This window comes from Eurypyga helias, unplaced genomic scaffold, assembly GCF_000690775.1.
Source record: "Eurypyga helias isolate BGI_N326 unplaced genomic scaffold, ASM69077v1 Scaffold12676, whole genome shotgun sequence".
Lineage (NCBI taxonomy): Eukaryota > Metazoa > Chordata > Aves > Eurypygiformes > Eurypygidae > Eurypyga > Eurypyga helias.
Window position 1 is genome coordinate 1 of NW_010254725.1, and position 14,026 is coordinate 14,026.

Consider the following 14,026-nt stretch of genomic DNA (forward strand, 5'->3'; position numbering starts at 1 on the left):
TGCTAGACGGAGTTAAACCATGACATTGAGCCATCGAACAATTACTGAAAACAACAGCTAACATGAGAACGGTCTAGAACAGAAAGAGAGTATAGACCCCATCAGCTTTTGCCATCAACAGAAACAAAACATCAGCAGTTTTGGGGAAAAGAAGGAGGGGAAGTGCTAACTAAACACAGATATCGGTCAGCCAGCTCTTTAATTAGTAAAAACAAAGATATGAAGTGAAATGACTGGTTATCACTCGTCTATGATACACAGCAGAAGCAGCCCTTTGGCATGTAGTTCCAGAGGACCCACAAACATTTTTCCAATGCATGCATCACCGTGAAGATCTGCAAAGTAAGTGTGATTCAAAATACTTCCTTATGTCCTTAAAAATTCACCATTTTTCTGCTGCAGCATTCTCTGTAATGCACAGGGACATACACCCATTTAAATGGAAATTGTTACCTGTCCTCTCGTTGGCAGATCTTTTACGCTGTCAGGTTTAAAGAAGGTGAAGTCAATCAGAGCTTGAAACAAAGACACTGCTTTCTCAGAATGGCCAGCCTGCCTCAGAAAGTGGCACTGCTGAACAAATATCGCTGTGAAGTAAAGAAGATAAAAGTTTAATATTTCAAACAAATTTTGTTGCAAAGTATTTTATTACAGCCCACAAATACATGAAAGACACATGAATTGCTGTAGAGCACAATGGTTTTGGAACAGTATCAAAATCCAAAACACAGGCTGTAACTAGCAAAAATGCATGTCCAAATTGTTGGTTTAATTAACTTTAAGACCTCCCACTTTAAATGCCCCAAAGAGACGACTTTTTATCCCATGCCATACGTACACTGTCCTTGTTAATGAGTAAAAGTTACACGCAACGGTCCCAACTTCAGCTTATCCAACACGTGTCAGAGTGGGTCACAGCCCTCTCTGAAGATGCTGAACATTGTTACAATTCACACAGTGATAACAACAAAAATATCCTTTTTGCCTCATTTTTGCATGAGACAGTTACATTGGTAATACGCTGGTAAAATACCATTTTCATTCCAACTGTCATTCCCATTTTCTCCTCTTTTACTTAAGAACTCAGTTAGAAGCCTGGTCTTTTGGCCAAAGTATTACTGCTTGAAAGTAGAGAAGAGTCCCACCCCTTGCTCTTCAACAAATTATTTCTATAATCAGTGCCATATCTCTACTACACACTGAGCCTCAAGTCTCAGCTCAGAAAGGGAAGCAAAGCTCCATTTTTTCTATTCCTATATTTGCAATGAGGGTCTTAAATGAAAAGGCTGGAGAAATAACAGGTATTATAAACAGCTCTATTACTAGGCAGTTCAAGGACTTTTCAGAGCTATTCCATCACTCCAAAATTACACTCAAGTCTTTACAAAACAGTGGCTGTTCAAAACCCAAATCACTTTAATTCATAATCTTAATTGGCTTGGAAAAAAAAAAACCAAACCCAAACCCACCAAAAAAAACCCCAGCCCCGAAATCCATGAATCAAGACTTAAATAATTCATTGATAGTTGTAAAAACAGTTCTTCAAAAACTATTGTTTTTTCACTAAATGCATTGGTTTTGGAGGGCTTTAAAAAAAAATCAAAACACTTAAGTGTCCAGATTCCCATATGTAACAGCACAGGTTAGCACTTTTAACCATCATCTTATTTTTTAATGCTAAGGAAGTGGCAAATTATTTACTCCTTTTCCCTGTATTCAGATTTACATCAGTTGCGTACCCATAAAAATCTGAATTCAAACTAGGCATTTCTCTGATTTTCCTGCAAAGTCAATGATTGTTTCTGATAACAAAGACACTGACATTTCTGAAGATATTTAAACAACAAAATTACGTTTAAGTAGGTAACAGAATCTTCCAAAGTATTTTAACCAAATTAGACACTGTGTCCAACTGACACTGAAAAAAGTTGTCCTTTCCTAGTTTCTAAGCTTCAAACAGATGAACTTTGATAAAAATAGTCTGAATGTAGAGAATCTCTCACCAGGACTTGCTGCCAAACTGAAGCCAAAAATAAATTATAGCATAAAATTTTCTGCATGGAGAAAAAGATATTTGAAGAAATGCAAAGATCAACATTTTCTTTGTGGTAAAAGCTGAAAACAGCATGAATACATGCTTAATTCTGTCCATGATGCTAAGACACTTCTGCAGCTGAACTGACCTAAAAGATAAGGAAGTTTCTCCCCAACCAGTAGGTATAATTTGAAAAGTAGGATTCCCTTTTCCACAGCAAAATTTGAGAATGCTTGCCTTCATCTGCTTTATATTAACAGTTCCTAGTAAACTTAAAACATTACTAACTGGTACTTCAAATTTAATTGAAAATTATAGATAATTTTTTCCTTAAATTTTTACCTGCTTAAATTGTGCACCCACCTATTTCCAAGCAGATAGTACTGCACACTGAATTGAACGCTAGATGGCATAGTCCACCACTATTTGAAATTAGCTCTTACACTTTGGCATTAGCAAAGGTCAAAGGTTGAAGATACAGGCCTACCATACATCTGTGCTGCTACTCACCTCATAACTGATTTGTGAAACACGTTGTATATTTATCTTAACGAACAATTTTATAATCTTCCTAATACATACACTGACAATTCAAATGCAGCCGAAGAATTACATAGCTGAGTCACTAAAAAAAAGATCTCAGATCAGGAAGTCTCTCCACTGGAAATTTCTCCACTCCTATAATTTGAATTCCAAAAGGGAAAAAACCCCAAACCCCTCAGCAGTGTTCATAAACAAATCACTATAGTCTTAATACAGAACTACAGGACATTAAGAATGGCACAGAAACACAAATAAAGTTGAGTTCATTTTCACTTTAACCTATGTCTAGACATTGCCAACAAACAGGTATTTTGAAAAATGTCAACTGATCCAGTACAGTTAACTAGCTAAAGGAACTGCATTAAAAAATCCAAACAAAAGACCAGATTTCTCAAAGCAGTTGACAAACTGCATTTAATGAGTCAAATATGTGCTGTCCAGGGAAACAAGATGAAAGAAAAACCTTCCTGTTTGAAAAAATAGATGCTGAATAAAAAATTTGCCCTGAGAATCATTCATTGTGGTTAGTGTACAAAGTGACTGAGGTGTTGGAAGTCAGAGACCGTAGAAGCAATTAGAAGCTATCAGGCAGTACATTATCCACCTGCCAGCGCAGGATTTTTCCTTTACAGCACTTTTTCCAGTGCTTGATCCAAGATGAATCAATCGAAGACCATAAGAGATCTGAACACCTGAAACTAGTCTGTAACCCAGCATCTCAAACTCTAAGCCCAGACCAGATGTTGCATAACAGAGAGTACCACTGCTCAAACAGCAGTTACAGGACGTGGATGAAAACAGAGGTTCCCTGGACTATGCCACAATTGAAGAACTGTGGATGCTTCATAACGATCTCCTCTAGATTTAAAACAAATTTTAAAAGGAAAAAAAAAAACCACCAAACCCCAAACATATTCAGGGTTTTACCACTATTTCCCCCTCCTCAGTGCATTCATAGATTAAGAATCATAATGACCCCGTAAGGTAGAGAGGCAAAATTGAAATGGGATAGGTTAAGTCATTTTGCTCCAAATAAATTTAATGCTCATTCCAGAATTGAGCATGAACTCATTTCTTCCCTGGATCCAGTCCAGCATCCTAACCATTTGACTAATTTTCCTTCCAGGGATAATTATACAATAACTTGTAAGTGGTAGGTATATGCATACAATAAATACAAAAGTCATGATCGCATGGTATTACAGTTCAGAATTCATCTACGAACTGGGATGCACAAGAAGATTTCAGACTTCCCACATCCCTTCTCTCTTCTGGATTAATCAACTATAAAGCTTCTGAACACGGGATGATTGTTGCTTTCACAAGCCAACTTTTTTTTTTTTAAATAAACATTTTTCAAAGCTAAAAGCACATCTCTTGGCTGCAAGTCTCCAGCCTTAATATTGGTACTGTAAACCACTCAGCACATTAGATGCTACTGGATGTTATATCACAAACTCTCCCAGGGAAGAAAAGCATCTGCTATATCCATATTTGGTTGGAATATCTGCCTTAATTCTCAGCTAAGAAATCAGGATGCCAGACATTTTGAAGAGAATAAAAACTTCCTGTAATAAGCAAGAAAGTCTACTCTTACAGAGAATGCCGTCAACTCCTGTGAAGACCACTGTGACCAGATCATGAACCAGAAAGAACCTTACCTAGCATAGCTTCTTCTGTGCCAGGCAGCGGAGGATGTGACACCATGCTGCCATCCTGCACAGCTGACAATGTCGTCAAACATTTTCCGTAGAGGCTATTGATTTTTGAAACCGAAAAGGTAGTGAACTGACTTTGACAGAACAGGAGGTATTTCTTCCACAGCTCTGGATTGTTGGGATGTAAGAAAATTAGCTTCTGCCATTCTTTGATCACAGCTGGTGGTTCCCAGAATTCCGTGCAAATCTTCAGCCTGGCGAGTTTCAGATCAACATTACTTGGATTGCTTTCAATTGCCCTCTCTAAAATAGCCAGTTTCTTTTCTAAGATTAACTTCAGGGATTTTCTTCTTGCTTCCTGCTCTCCCTTATTGGCATATGGGCTAGGTCCTCTCATTAGCTCATCCTTAAAACAAAAGGAAAAACCATTACAACATTAGGGAGAACCATCACTAGAATCACCGGAAGAATGCTGACATTTGTGAAGATCAATTAACAGCTCATTCTTCACCAACAGGAGATATACAGTCCTAAACAAATGAAACTACAGTACAACCGTTCATGTATTTAGAAGCAGCAACCAGGTCGGTCAGCACACATACCTGAAAAGAAACAAATTCCATCCAAGCATTAATATCTCTTGGATTTTCTCTGACTTTCTTGTTATGTTCTTCCACTTTTGTCATTAGAATGGAGTTAAGCTTTATCCCAGGCTCTTGAACTGTTTGCTGCTCATCTACAGGCTCATGGTCTGCACTCTTGCACCCTTCTTGTAGCCACGCTGTAGTTGATGGATCATAAATCCCAAGAGGATTTACCTCCTTTGTGTTGGAGGCATCACCAGTTTCCATTTGGAAAACTGGTATAAAAGCAGTTGGGTCAGATGGAGAACTTCTACTGCAAACAGGAATCCCGTCTGTGTTCAGCACCTTCACGTTGTTCTTTGAGAAGTAGCGCTCAGGCTGCCTCTGTAATTGCTTCCTTTTTGATGCAGAACCGTCCCAAGTTATACGCTGTTTCTTTGCATCTATGCCAAGACAGGAATCTCCTCTCCTTTTATATCTTAAAAGGAAAAATACAATTAAACATCTTCTAAAATACATGTTACAAAAGATACCTCCCTTTTGAAAGAAAGCGTGGAAGAAGCACTTTAATTCAAATTGACCCAAATGATGTATGCATTGGCCTTCAGAAGTGTAAGACCTTTGTATTTTCTCCTTACTTAAGACTTCAATTTGTACATTTTTTCACTGCCATCACAACTTTTATTATCAATTTATCACTTCTGAGTTCAACAACATCTGTCATACTCAGCAGAAGAAAAACATCTTTTTCCTCCTATCATTTTAAGCCATGTAGGCAAACCTGGAGAAAGAACAGACTGCATTATTTAAGGACATTTAGATTAGATTGTTTTAAACTACAAATCACACACCAATAGTTTGGTCCAGTAATATCTTTCTGTATCCCTAAACCACTACCCATTTTATATGCCAAAAAGTGGGCGGGGGGGTGGAGAGGAGGGAGAGTCCAGGTTCACAAAGGCCACAATAATCCTATGGATTAAGAAAGGAAAATACCATTTTAAAATATTACCAAGAATGTCATTTCAGTAGCAGACATAGTGACGTGCAATGCTAAAATAACACTTTTTGTCTCAAACAATAGCTGACAATCCAAAGGTGGCAGAAAATTGGAATGGATTGTAACCAGGCAATTTTACTGCAAAGGTATATACACTACAAAAATAAAACCCACAAATCCTTCCTCCTCCACAAATAATTACTTTTCAGATATGGTAGACCATTTTCCTTGAGACGATCAAGAAGTAAGTGTACATCCATAATGCACAAGTGTAGTGTGGGCTCCTTCAGATGGGCTTCTCCATTAGTGCAGGGAAAAGTGCTGAAGGGTCACCATAGCACCAAGTAACCCACTAGGGATGCTGAACATGCTATTTCATCGACAGCCATTGGAAATGCAGCACTGCGTACGACAGATGCCCTCTGGTACAATGTCTGCGTGATCCAACGCAATCTGTTTGCTAAGGAAGTATCTGTACGTTTTTTTTTTGCAAGGGTATCAAAGTACTCAAACAATCAACCTCTTGCCAAAGCTAGTATGAAATAATCAGTACCTTTATTTCCCTTTCATACACAGAAAGGGAACAATCAAGATCAAAAGGGGCGCTCGCCCAAAGATGATCTCTAACAGAACCCAGGATTTCCAGTGGGTGACACACTGGCTTTAAACTGAAAGTGCACAGATTTAGATCAGATGCCAGGAAGAGATTCTTCATAGTGAGGGTGGTGAGGAACAGGTTGCCCAGAGAAGCTGTGGATGCCCCATCCCTGGAAGTGTTCAAGGCCAGGCTGGATGAGGCTTTGAGCAACCTGGTCTAGTGGAAGGTGTCCCTGCCCATGGCAGGGGGGTTGGAACTAGATGGTCTGTAAGGTCCCTTCCAGCCCAAACCATTCTATTTCTGACCTCAAAACCATGCTTCTGCATCTGCCCCATGCTGCCATCTCCAGGTGGCAGTTCTACACGTTCACATGCCTGCAGTCTACCACACAGAGAATGTTTTTAGGAAAAAAAAAAAAAAAAATCAAAAACATGCACTTTATTCTTTTTGCCTTTTAAAATATTTCTGCCTAATGCAAAGTCACACTTCGAAATAAACCATCTTATTTTCTCATCTTCTACGTAAGAAATTCACAACCAGACTCGATAATGAATCCTGAGATAGTGATTCTGTGATAGTCTGAATACCAATAGAAACCAACATACTGTACCTTGCTATGTCCCCTCGATACAGGGACTTGTAGGCCCAGTTTGCAGGGTCTGGTTTCTTGTCCATTCTGAAGGTTTCTGCTGCGAAAGCCTGGATATCATCAAGCCAAATAAAGCGATTGCTGGTAAGATCTGATGATCTCTTATCTAGACTGAAGAAAAGGAGAAGTAGTATATTCTAAACATTGGTGAATATATTCAGCATTTACAAAACTCAGGAAATACTGCATTTCTGTAGTCAGAATAGTTTACTCAAAGTCACAGTACATGACCCATCATTGCAAAGTCAGTCACACTCTCGGAAAGAAACAACTAAAAATACACTAATAGGAGCATCAAAACAAATCGCACACACTCTATGCACTTCCAAAAATTGAATTTAGGATTAGGAAAGGTAATACTCTGATTTAACCAATTCATTGCTTGGTAAACTATAATCTAAAAGCTGTATGTTACTACTATTAAAATTTACTTTTATTTTTCTTAATTGTAGTATCTTACTAGAAGAGGACAATCTGTAAGAGGCTTATGTTGATTAGCTATAATTACATCCATGCATTTGATAAAATAACAGGCAAAGTGCTTTTTGGGTTACAGTTGTACAAAAGAACTTAAGTGGAAATTGCCACCCGCCTCTGAACTCAACTTCCAATCTGAACTCATGTTACAAATGTGTAACAGTCTGGAGAAGCTCTCTAGAATTTTACGAAACCTACTGCATTTAAAGCAATTCTGTGGTTCAGGTTTCAACAACAGTCTCCTATAAACTCAATAGTCCCTCAGTATCAACAATGTATGGAAAGAAGTGAAAACAGACACCCTGGAAGAACTTCAACCCTTTTATTTTGGCAAAGCACTGGCTGCTTGGCCCAGTCAGGCAAACAGCCGATGAACCAGGTTCAGCACATAATTCCATTTCACCCAGCCCAGACACTCTTCCAGCAAAGGCAGGAGAGACTGGGCAAAGCAGAATGGTCTTAGCAACCCAGTGATTGTTACTGTGCTTCCCGACAGCCCAGTAAGCCTTTGCTGCCACAAGCCAACAACAGCCTTCCTATGGCACGTGGTGAGGGTGGCTAAAGGCAGCCGGCAACTCCTCTGGTACCACTGCTGTTCTTCCACAAGGGAAACCATGTCCAGAGCCCTTGGCACACACACAAGCCCACCAACCCATGCTCTTGGCTCCTGGTAAATCTGCCTTGGGAAAAGTAGTAAAACTGGGGAGAAGTCCAGAACTGCCTGGACAACACCCAGCTGTAACAACAATTCCTCAGTGTCACAAATCCTCACTGTCCCCAGGAGCAGCTGCGGTGCTGTGAATTAAGAGCCAGAGAAGCTGATGCTAAAGAAAAAACAGGAACCAGGGAATCAAAGAGAGGCGAAATGGCTGCTCAAACCAGCAAACATGATGAGAAACCGGGAAAGGTGACTTACACAGCCAGCTAGATCGGGCCACTTCAAACGAAATGATCCAAGCCCAACAGACTGAGAAACGCAGAGCTGGGTATGCCAAACCCGAGTACTCGGTGTGTTCACAGAACCTCTTCTACTGCTCAAAGATCATGCTAGTCACTAGCTACCTATTTTCTTGTTCCATATAAAAATGACACCTCCACTAATTACACAGTACTTCAGAGCTCCTGGGTTTAACAAAAAATGATCTAGCAAAACAGTTTCAATTGTTCAGATACTCATCCGGATGTACCATGAGCAAGAAGTATGAAGCACACCGCACAGACCAATAAATGGTTGGACATAAAAGAAAATGTTAAATTGTACAACAAACTTTGTCTTAATATGGAAAATAAAAGAAACGTTAACTCTGTGAGGAGGAAGTTATATCACAAGGCAAACACTGCTGTACGTTAGGACTTCTGCACTAATTATGAATAACGTTTAACGCAGCCTCTCTCCAAACTCCCCCAGTAACCAAAAGATCCATGAAAGGAAACAAGGCATACAAAAATGCAACATAAGTCTCTACATGTCTTTAAAAAATGCATTTCATTACCACCATACCATGCTTTGTTCTGCAGAACAGTACTTCCCAGAAGACTTCAGTCACAGTTTTTCAGAGATGATTAAACAACAAGTGTTTCTAATTCTATTGTCACTGCTTGGAATACAGGTTTAGTCATACACAGCTGAGAAAAAACTACTCACCAGTGGCAAGAATTTAATTCATAAAGCTGAAGAGACAAGAACACAATGAATTTACAGCTTGCATAGTATTAACAAATACATACTTTGCTGCTGCTTCCTTTTTGTGACTTCTGCCACTTCTTGCGGCTTTGTCCCTGATGTGCTTAGTGTCCGGGTCTAATTTGCTGCTACTGGAGTCCCCTTTGGCTTTCCTTTTTGTCTTCTTAGAATGGTGATGCTTTTTCTTCTTCTTATCTGACTGTTTCAGACTCTCATCTCTATCACTTTCCCCTGACAACTCTGATCTGGAAATAGCCCTGCTTGGGAACAAATACACACATATCTATATTCATCTACATATCTAGTAAAACTGTAAAGAAATACCACCATGAGCAAGTTCAGAATCACTTTACCCTTCTCTGACCTTTATTCTCCCTGCATTTTTGGAGAAGCAAGTTAGCAGCAACACGTACAATTTGCATTAAATGACAACTATCTTTATTTTTTCAGTGGCTGGAATTACTGACCACCAACCCTGAAGTTTTAATCAAAGGTATTTTGATGTGTGATCTGTATGAATATCCATTTCTTATAATCTCCAAATTAAAGATGATGACTGAGCTGATAAAATTTCCTAACTTTGCTAAGATAACTTAGGAGAAGCTACAAGGATGGGAAATCTTTCAGGGTGACCTGCAAAAGAAAAAAGTCTGCACCCTCTGCTTCCTTATTTCTTTACGTTTTACGTTAAGAAATATCAAAAACGCACTTAAAAATCACTTCCAGATTAGAAATTCAAATCTCACCTCTCAAAGAAGAGTTTTTGATGACTACTGTTATTATGTAATGCAGTAACAAACACTACATGCACCAGGCAACTGACTGAGTGATCACAGAAAGGACTGACAGCTTTGACAAAACACACGTCTGTGATCGGACATACTAACGTATACTCCCATAGGTAGTGGTCAGCTGAAACAACGGAGGTCTTCTCCAACCCTTAATTAAAGCACAAGCTCTTTCTGAACAGTTTTACTGGAACCTTTCAGTAAATGAAAGGAATGACAAGTCTCAGTATTCCTAATAGGTCAACAAAAGAATATGCAGCGTTTGGGAAGCAAGGCACCTCAGAGAAGAATCTTACACAATTTATTTAAGGGCACAAAGACAACAGAAGCTAAGGGAGAACCATTAGCAGGCCTTTACAAGAAACACACACACCCCAAACATAAAACTCCACAAAAAACACCAACTATGTTGAACACCAGTTATGTTTCACTGTACTGAGAATGTACCCTAGTAACAGGCAAAAAGATCAAACATTCCCCCGTATGCCACTTTTTGACAAATCCTTTTTGAAAGATTAATCAAATATGGTGGGTTTACTATGTCATTCAATATGAATGGTAATTTGCAAATTCTTTCAGTTTACATTAAAGTCCTGAAAAGATTTGAAGAAATACATGCAGAATATATGGCTGATTAACACAAAGGTGATTTCTTTCAATCACATAATAAATGTAAATATAAGAATAAGTATATAAAAAGATGTATCCAGCTGTGATTGTTATTATGAAGACATAAGACATTCTCTATCATGACCACCAACAGTCATCATAAACACCGGAGCTTGTATCAAATTAAAACTGACTAAGTTTTTGAACTTGGCAACTGCAAGATTCCACTATTAAGCGTTAGTTATAGTGAGATATGCCAAGTACAGCAACTATTCTAGTGAAAGTATTAAAACTAGTTCTTCAGCAAACATAGCTGCTTAAAGTTCATTTTTGTAAAAGAGCATCATCACCCACTTCAAGTATAAGCATGTTCTACACAGCCATACAACCTGATACATGTAACGGTTCATTAATTCCTATCTTCAATTAGTTTTTAAAAAGTAAAAAAACTCAACTGTGAAATGGCTGACCGAACTGGTTTTCACAGAGAAATCACAAAGATGATGCTTAATCTTTACATTATTTCAAGGGTCACTTAGGACATTCAAAAGCTAATGAAGAATCATGATCACTCAGTTCCCTTTCCATTCTGAAATAACAATGATTTAAATGCAGCTGTGAGAAAAATAGAATGGGAATGTAATTGCTTAAGTGTAATTTCTCATTATTTTAAGTTAAAGGACATGGAAGCATTATTCATACTTTTATATATGACTCAGTTCAAGCCTTTTTAAATACTGAAGAGCAGAATGAAAAGCAGCCCTAAAACCTCCTGATTTTGGTCTCATGTAACAAAAGATAAGCAGGATATAAAGAGGCTATTTCAAAAGATACTGAAGTATATTATACCTTATTAGTGGTGATTTTTCAGGGGTGAGATTTCCAACTTCTGTAGTACGCTGATGCAGTAACAGTGCCTCTTCTGTAGAGAAGCTTGGGTTACTAAGCCAGTCCAAGTCTGCAGGTAAAGGAAAGTGTGAGAACAATACAGATCAGCTTGCTGTGCTTTTTAAAGTTGGGAGTTAATCTAGTCAGCAGACAGCTAAATTCACAGTAAATGTCACTAGGTCATGTAATAATTGAGCGTATTGGAAGGCAGTCCATGAAATTTCCATGTAGCAGAACACTAGCTTTTAATGAGGTGAAATATTTAGGAGCTGGAATCTTCACCTGACATCAACCTAAGTTTTAAAAACACCATTTAGTAATACTTTAAAGTTCATACTGAAAGCAGATAATATATTTTGTACACTGCTGTATACTTAAGAAAAACCCAAATCTGTCCAGTATTAATTTTTACCACTTAAAGTTTCTAACTTTACATATCTGTAAATTTTATATGTTATATATGCATAATTATAGATCTTGTAGCTTCATATATTTTACATTATGATTATTATTTACAAAAATAAATACATTTACATATTTGACTTCAAAGGTTAAAACTGAAAAAATACAGGAGGACATCATTACTTGAAAGTTTTAGTTAATGACCGCAATGCAACTTACACAATTACAAAAATGTTCTTTAGTCACTGTATGGTAAATATTTTTAAGGCTATTTTATTGATAGGGACACCCGTTGCTGGTAAGAACACTCGAGTGTTTTATACTAGGTCAAAATGTACCACTGGAATCTCAGTTCTCTAACCATCAAAATCATTAGACTTTTAAATAGTGTGAAAAAAGGCTAAGTGATGCTAATTTTGATGTATTAGTCAGCATTAAGTATTCTGCATCTAGACCTCAGCCATTTCAGTCATTGGGTAAGATCGGATACTGGCAGGATGTGGAGGAGGAATTTTTTGATATAATTTTTCTGATATTAAAACTTAAATAACCATTTTCATAGAGATTGCATTTCTAGGATTCTTCTAAGTACATGAAATTTTCTAACGTATTTAACAACAAGTGTGTTTTCACAAAAGCACAGAATTTAACATCACCATCTCTGGTGCCAGACCTTCAAGAAATAACAAAAGCAACAAATTTGGTGTTCCTGCCTGTTCTGCATGCTCTTTACAACCATTTTTGCCTCCGTGTTCTTCCTGTCTTTGTGCTTTTGACTACGCTGACCTCCAAACCTTAAATAGCATGAACTTGGTGCCTGCCGAGCCATGCATCTCTCCTCCTTCTAAAGCATTTCTTTCAGAAACAGCTCTTCATACCAAAATTCTTCCTTCCGTGTCATATCCCTGAACTGTTGTCCACAAAAGGATTTAAAACGGAGCAGGCTGCACAATGGTTTGTTAACCTTAGCTGAACTCACCACGAAGTACGTACAACCAAGCAAAGCTCCCGTTCGCATTTCCCAGGAGACTGCCCCGGCTACCGAAGGCCCCGTGGGGACGGCCACCCCTCCCAGGTTCATCATGAACCTCCACCTCTGCACGGAGGAGAACCCACAGTTCATGGCATCGTCGGGACCCAAACACACTGCTCATGAGTAGCCCAAGCAATACATTGCAGCACACCGCCACGCACCATTTCCCACCTCACCAAAACGTAGGGTGTAGGCTGAAAAATAAAAATCCAGCTGTATAATATATATATATATATGTGGATTATTGTAACCTTCTGCCTGGCAAGCAGAATCACCAAACTTAAGGCAAAAACACTGCCATGTGAAGCAAATCAGCATTTTCCTCTTTACCCTTCCAGGAAAATACTTAAGATAAATCCATGTAGAATTAGAATAAAAATTCAAACCTTAAAACCATGATCCTTACTTACTTATTTAAAATATGATCAAAATCTACTATGTCATTTCAATTCATCAACCCTGCCACAAATGCCTTCATTTTAAGGATGTGTCTGTGATTCTAAGACTGTAAATCTACCACAAAGCATTCTTCCAAAACCTTTACTGAGCTTAAAGGAGAAGGATTTATGCTGGGTAATATCCAACCAACATTGCCCTTGCCTATCAAAATAATTATTCCCCCGATGAGGAATAAAGTGTTATGCAACAATACATAATTTCTTACTTGGATCCTGTAAGAGATGTATGAAGAACCAACCTAAACTCAGAATTTCTTAGAAGTGTTCAGAACTTTCCATGAAATACCAAAATGTATAATTCTGTAACCGTTATGTATTTAAAAGGCAGAGTTAAATTCACACACCTGTTAACTGCATCACCAAACTGAAATTAAAAATTCAATACATGGCAAGCAGTGTACTGAGTGCTGCGTTATACCTGAGAGCTTTGAGGTATATTAATGGTGCTATTGATTTTAAAATTTATTATCTTCCTTACATTTGATGACTTCTGCTCATTTTGGTAATGAAGATGGGGTGTAAAGGAGCAAAGAAGCAAACTGCAACCCTGCAGTGTTTTCCCGCTGGTCGTCCTTAAACAGACAAATTCAGAGAAGGTACAGTGGTCCAGAGCACTCCGT

General features: G+C 38.2%; 1 protein-coding gene across 1 annotated transcript; it reads right to left on the reverse strand.

Annotated features, from left to right (window-relative positions):
• Window positions 1-295: 295 nt before the first annotated feature.
• On the reverse strand, window positions 296-13,069 carry LOC104510760 (protein NRDE2 homolog). Its single transcript, XM_010153114.1, has 7 exons — window positions 12,895-13,069; window positions 11,475-11,583; window positions 9,273-9,485; window positions 7,029-7,178; window positions 4,839-5,298; window positions 4,240-4,642; window positions 296-587 (listed from the first exon to the last, which is right to left on the reverse strand). The coding sequence occupies exons 1-7, from the start codon at window positions 13,067-13,069 to the stop codon at window positions 436-438; spliced, it is 1,662 nt and encodes a 553-aa protein (XP_010151416.1). The 3' UTR covers window positions 296-435.
• Between the last annotated feature and the right edge of the window lie 957 nt (window positions 13,070-14,026).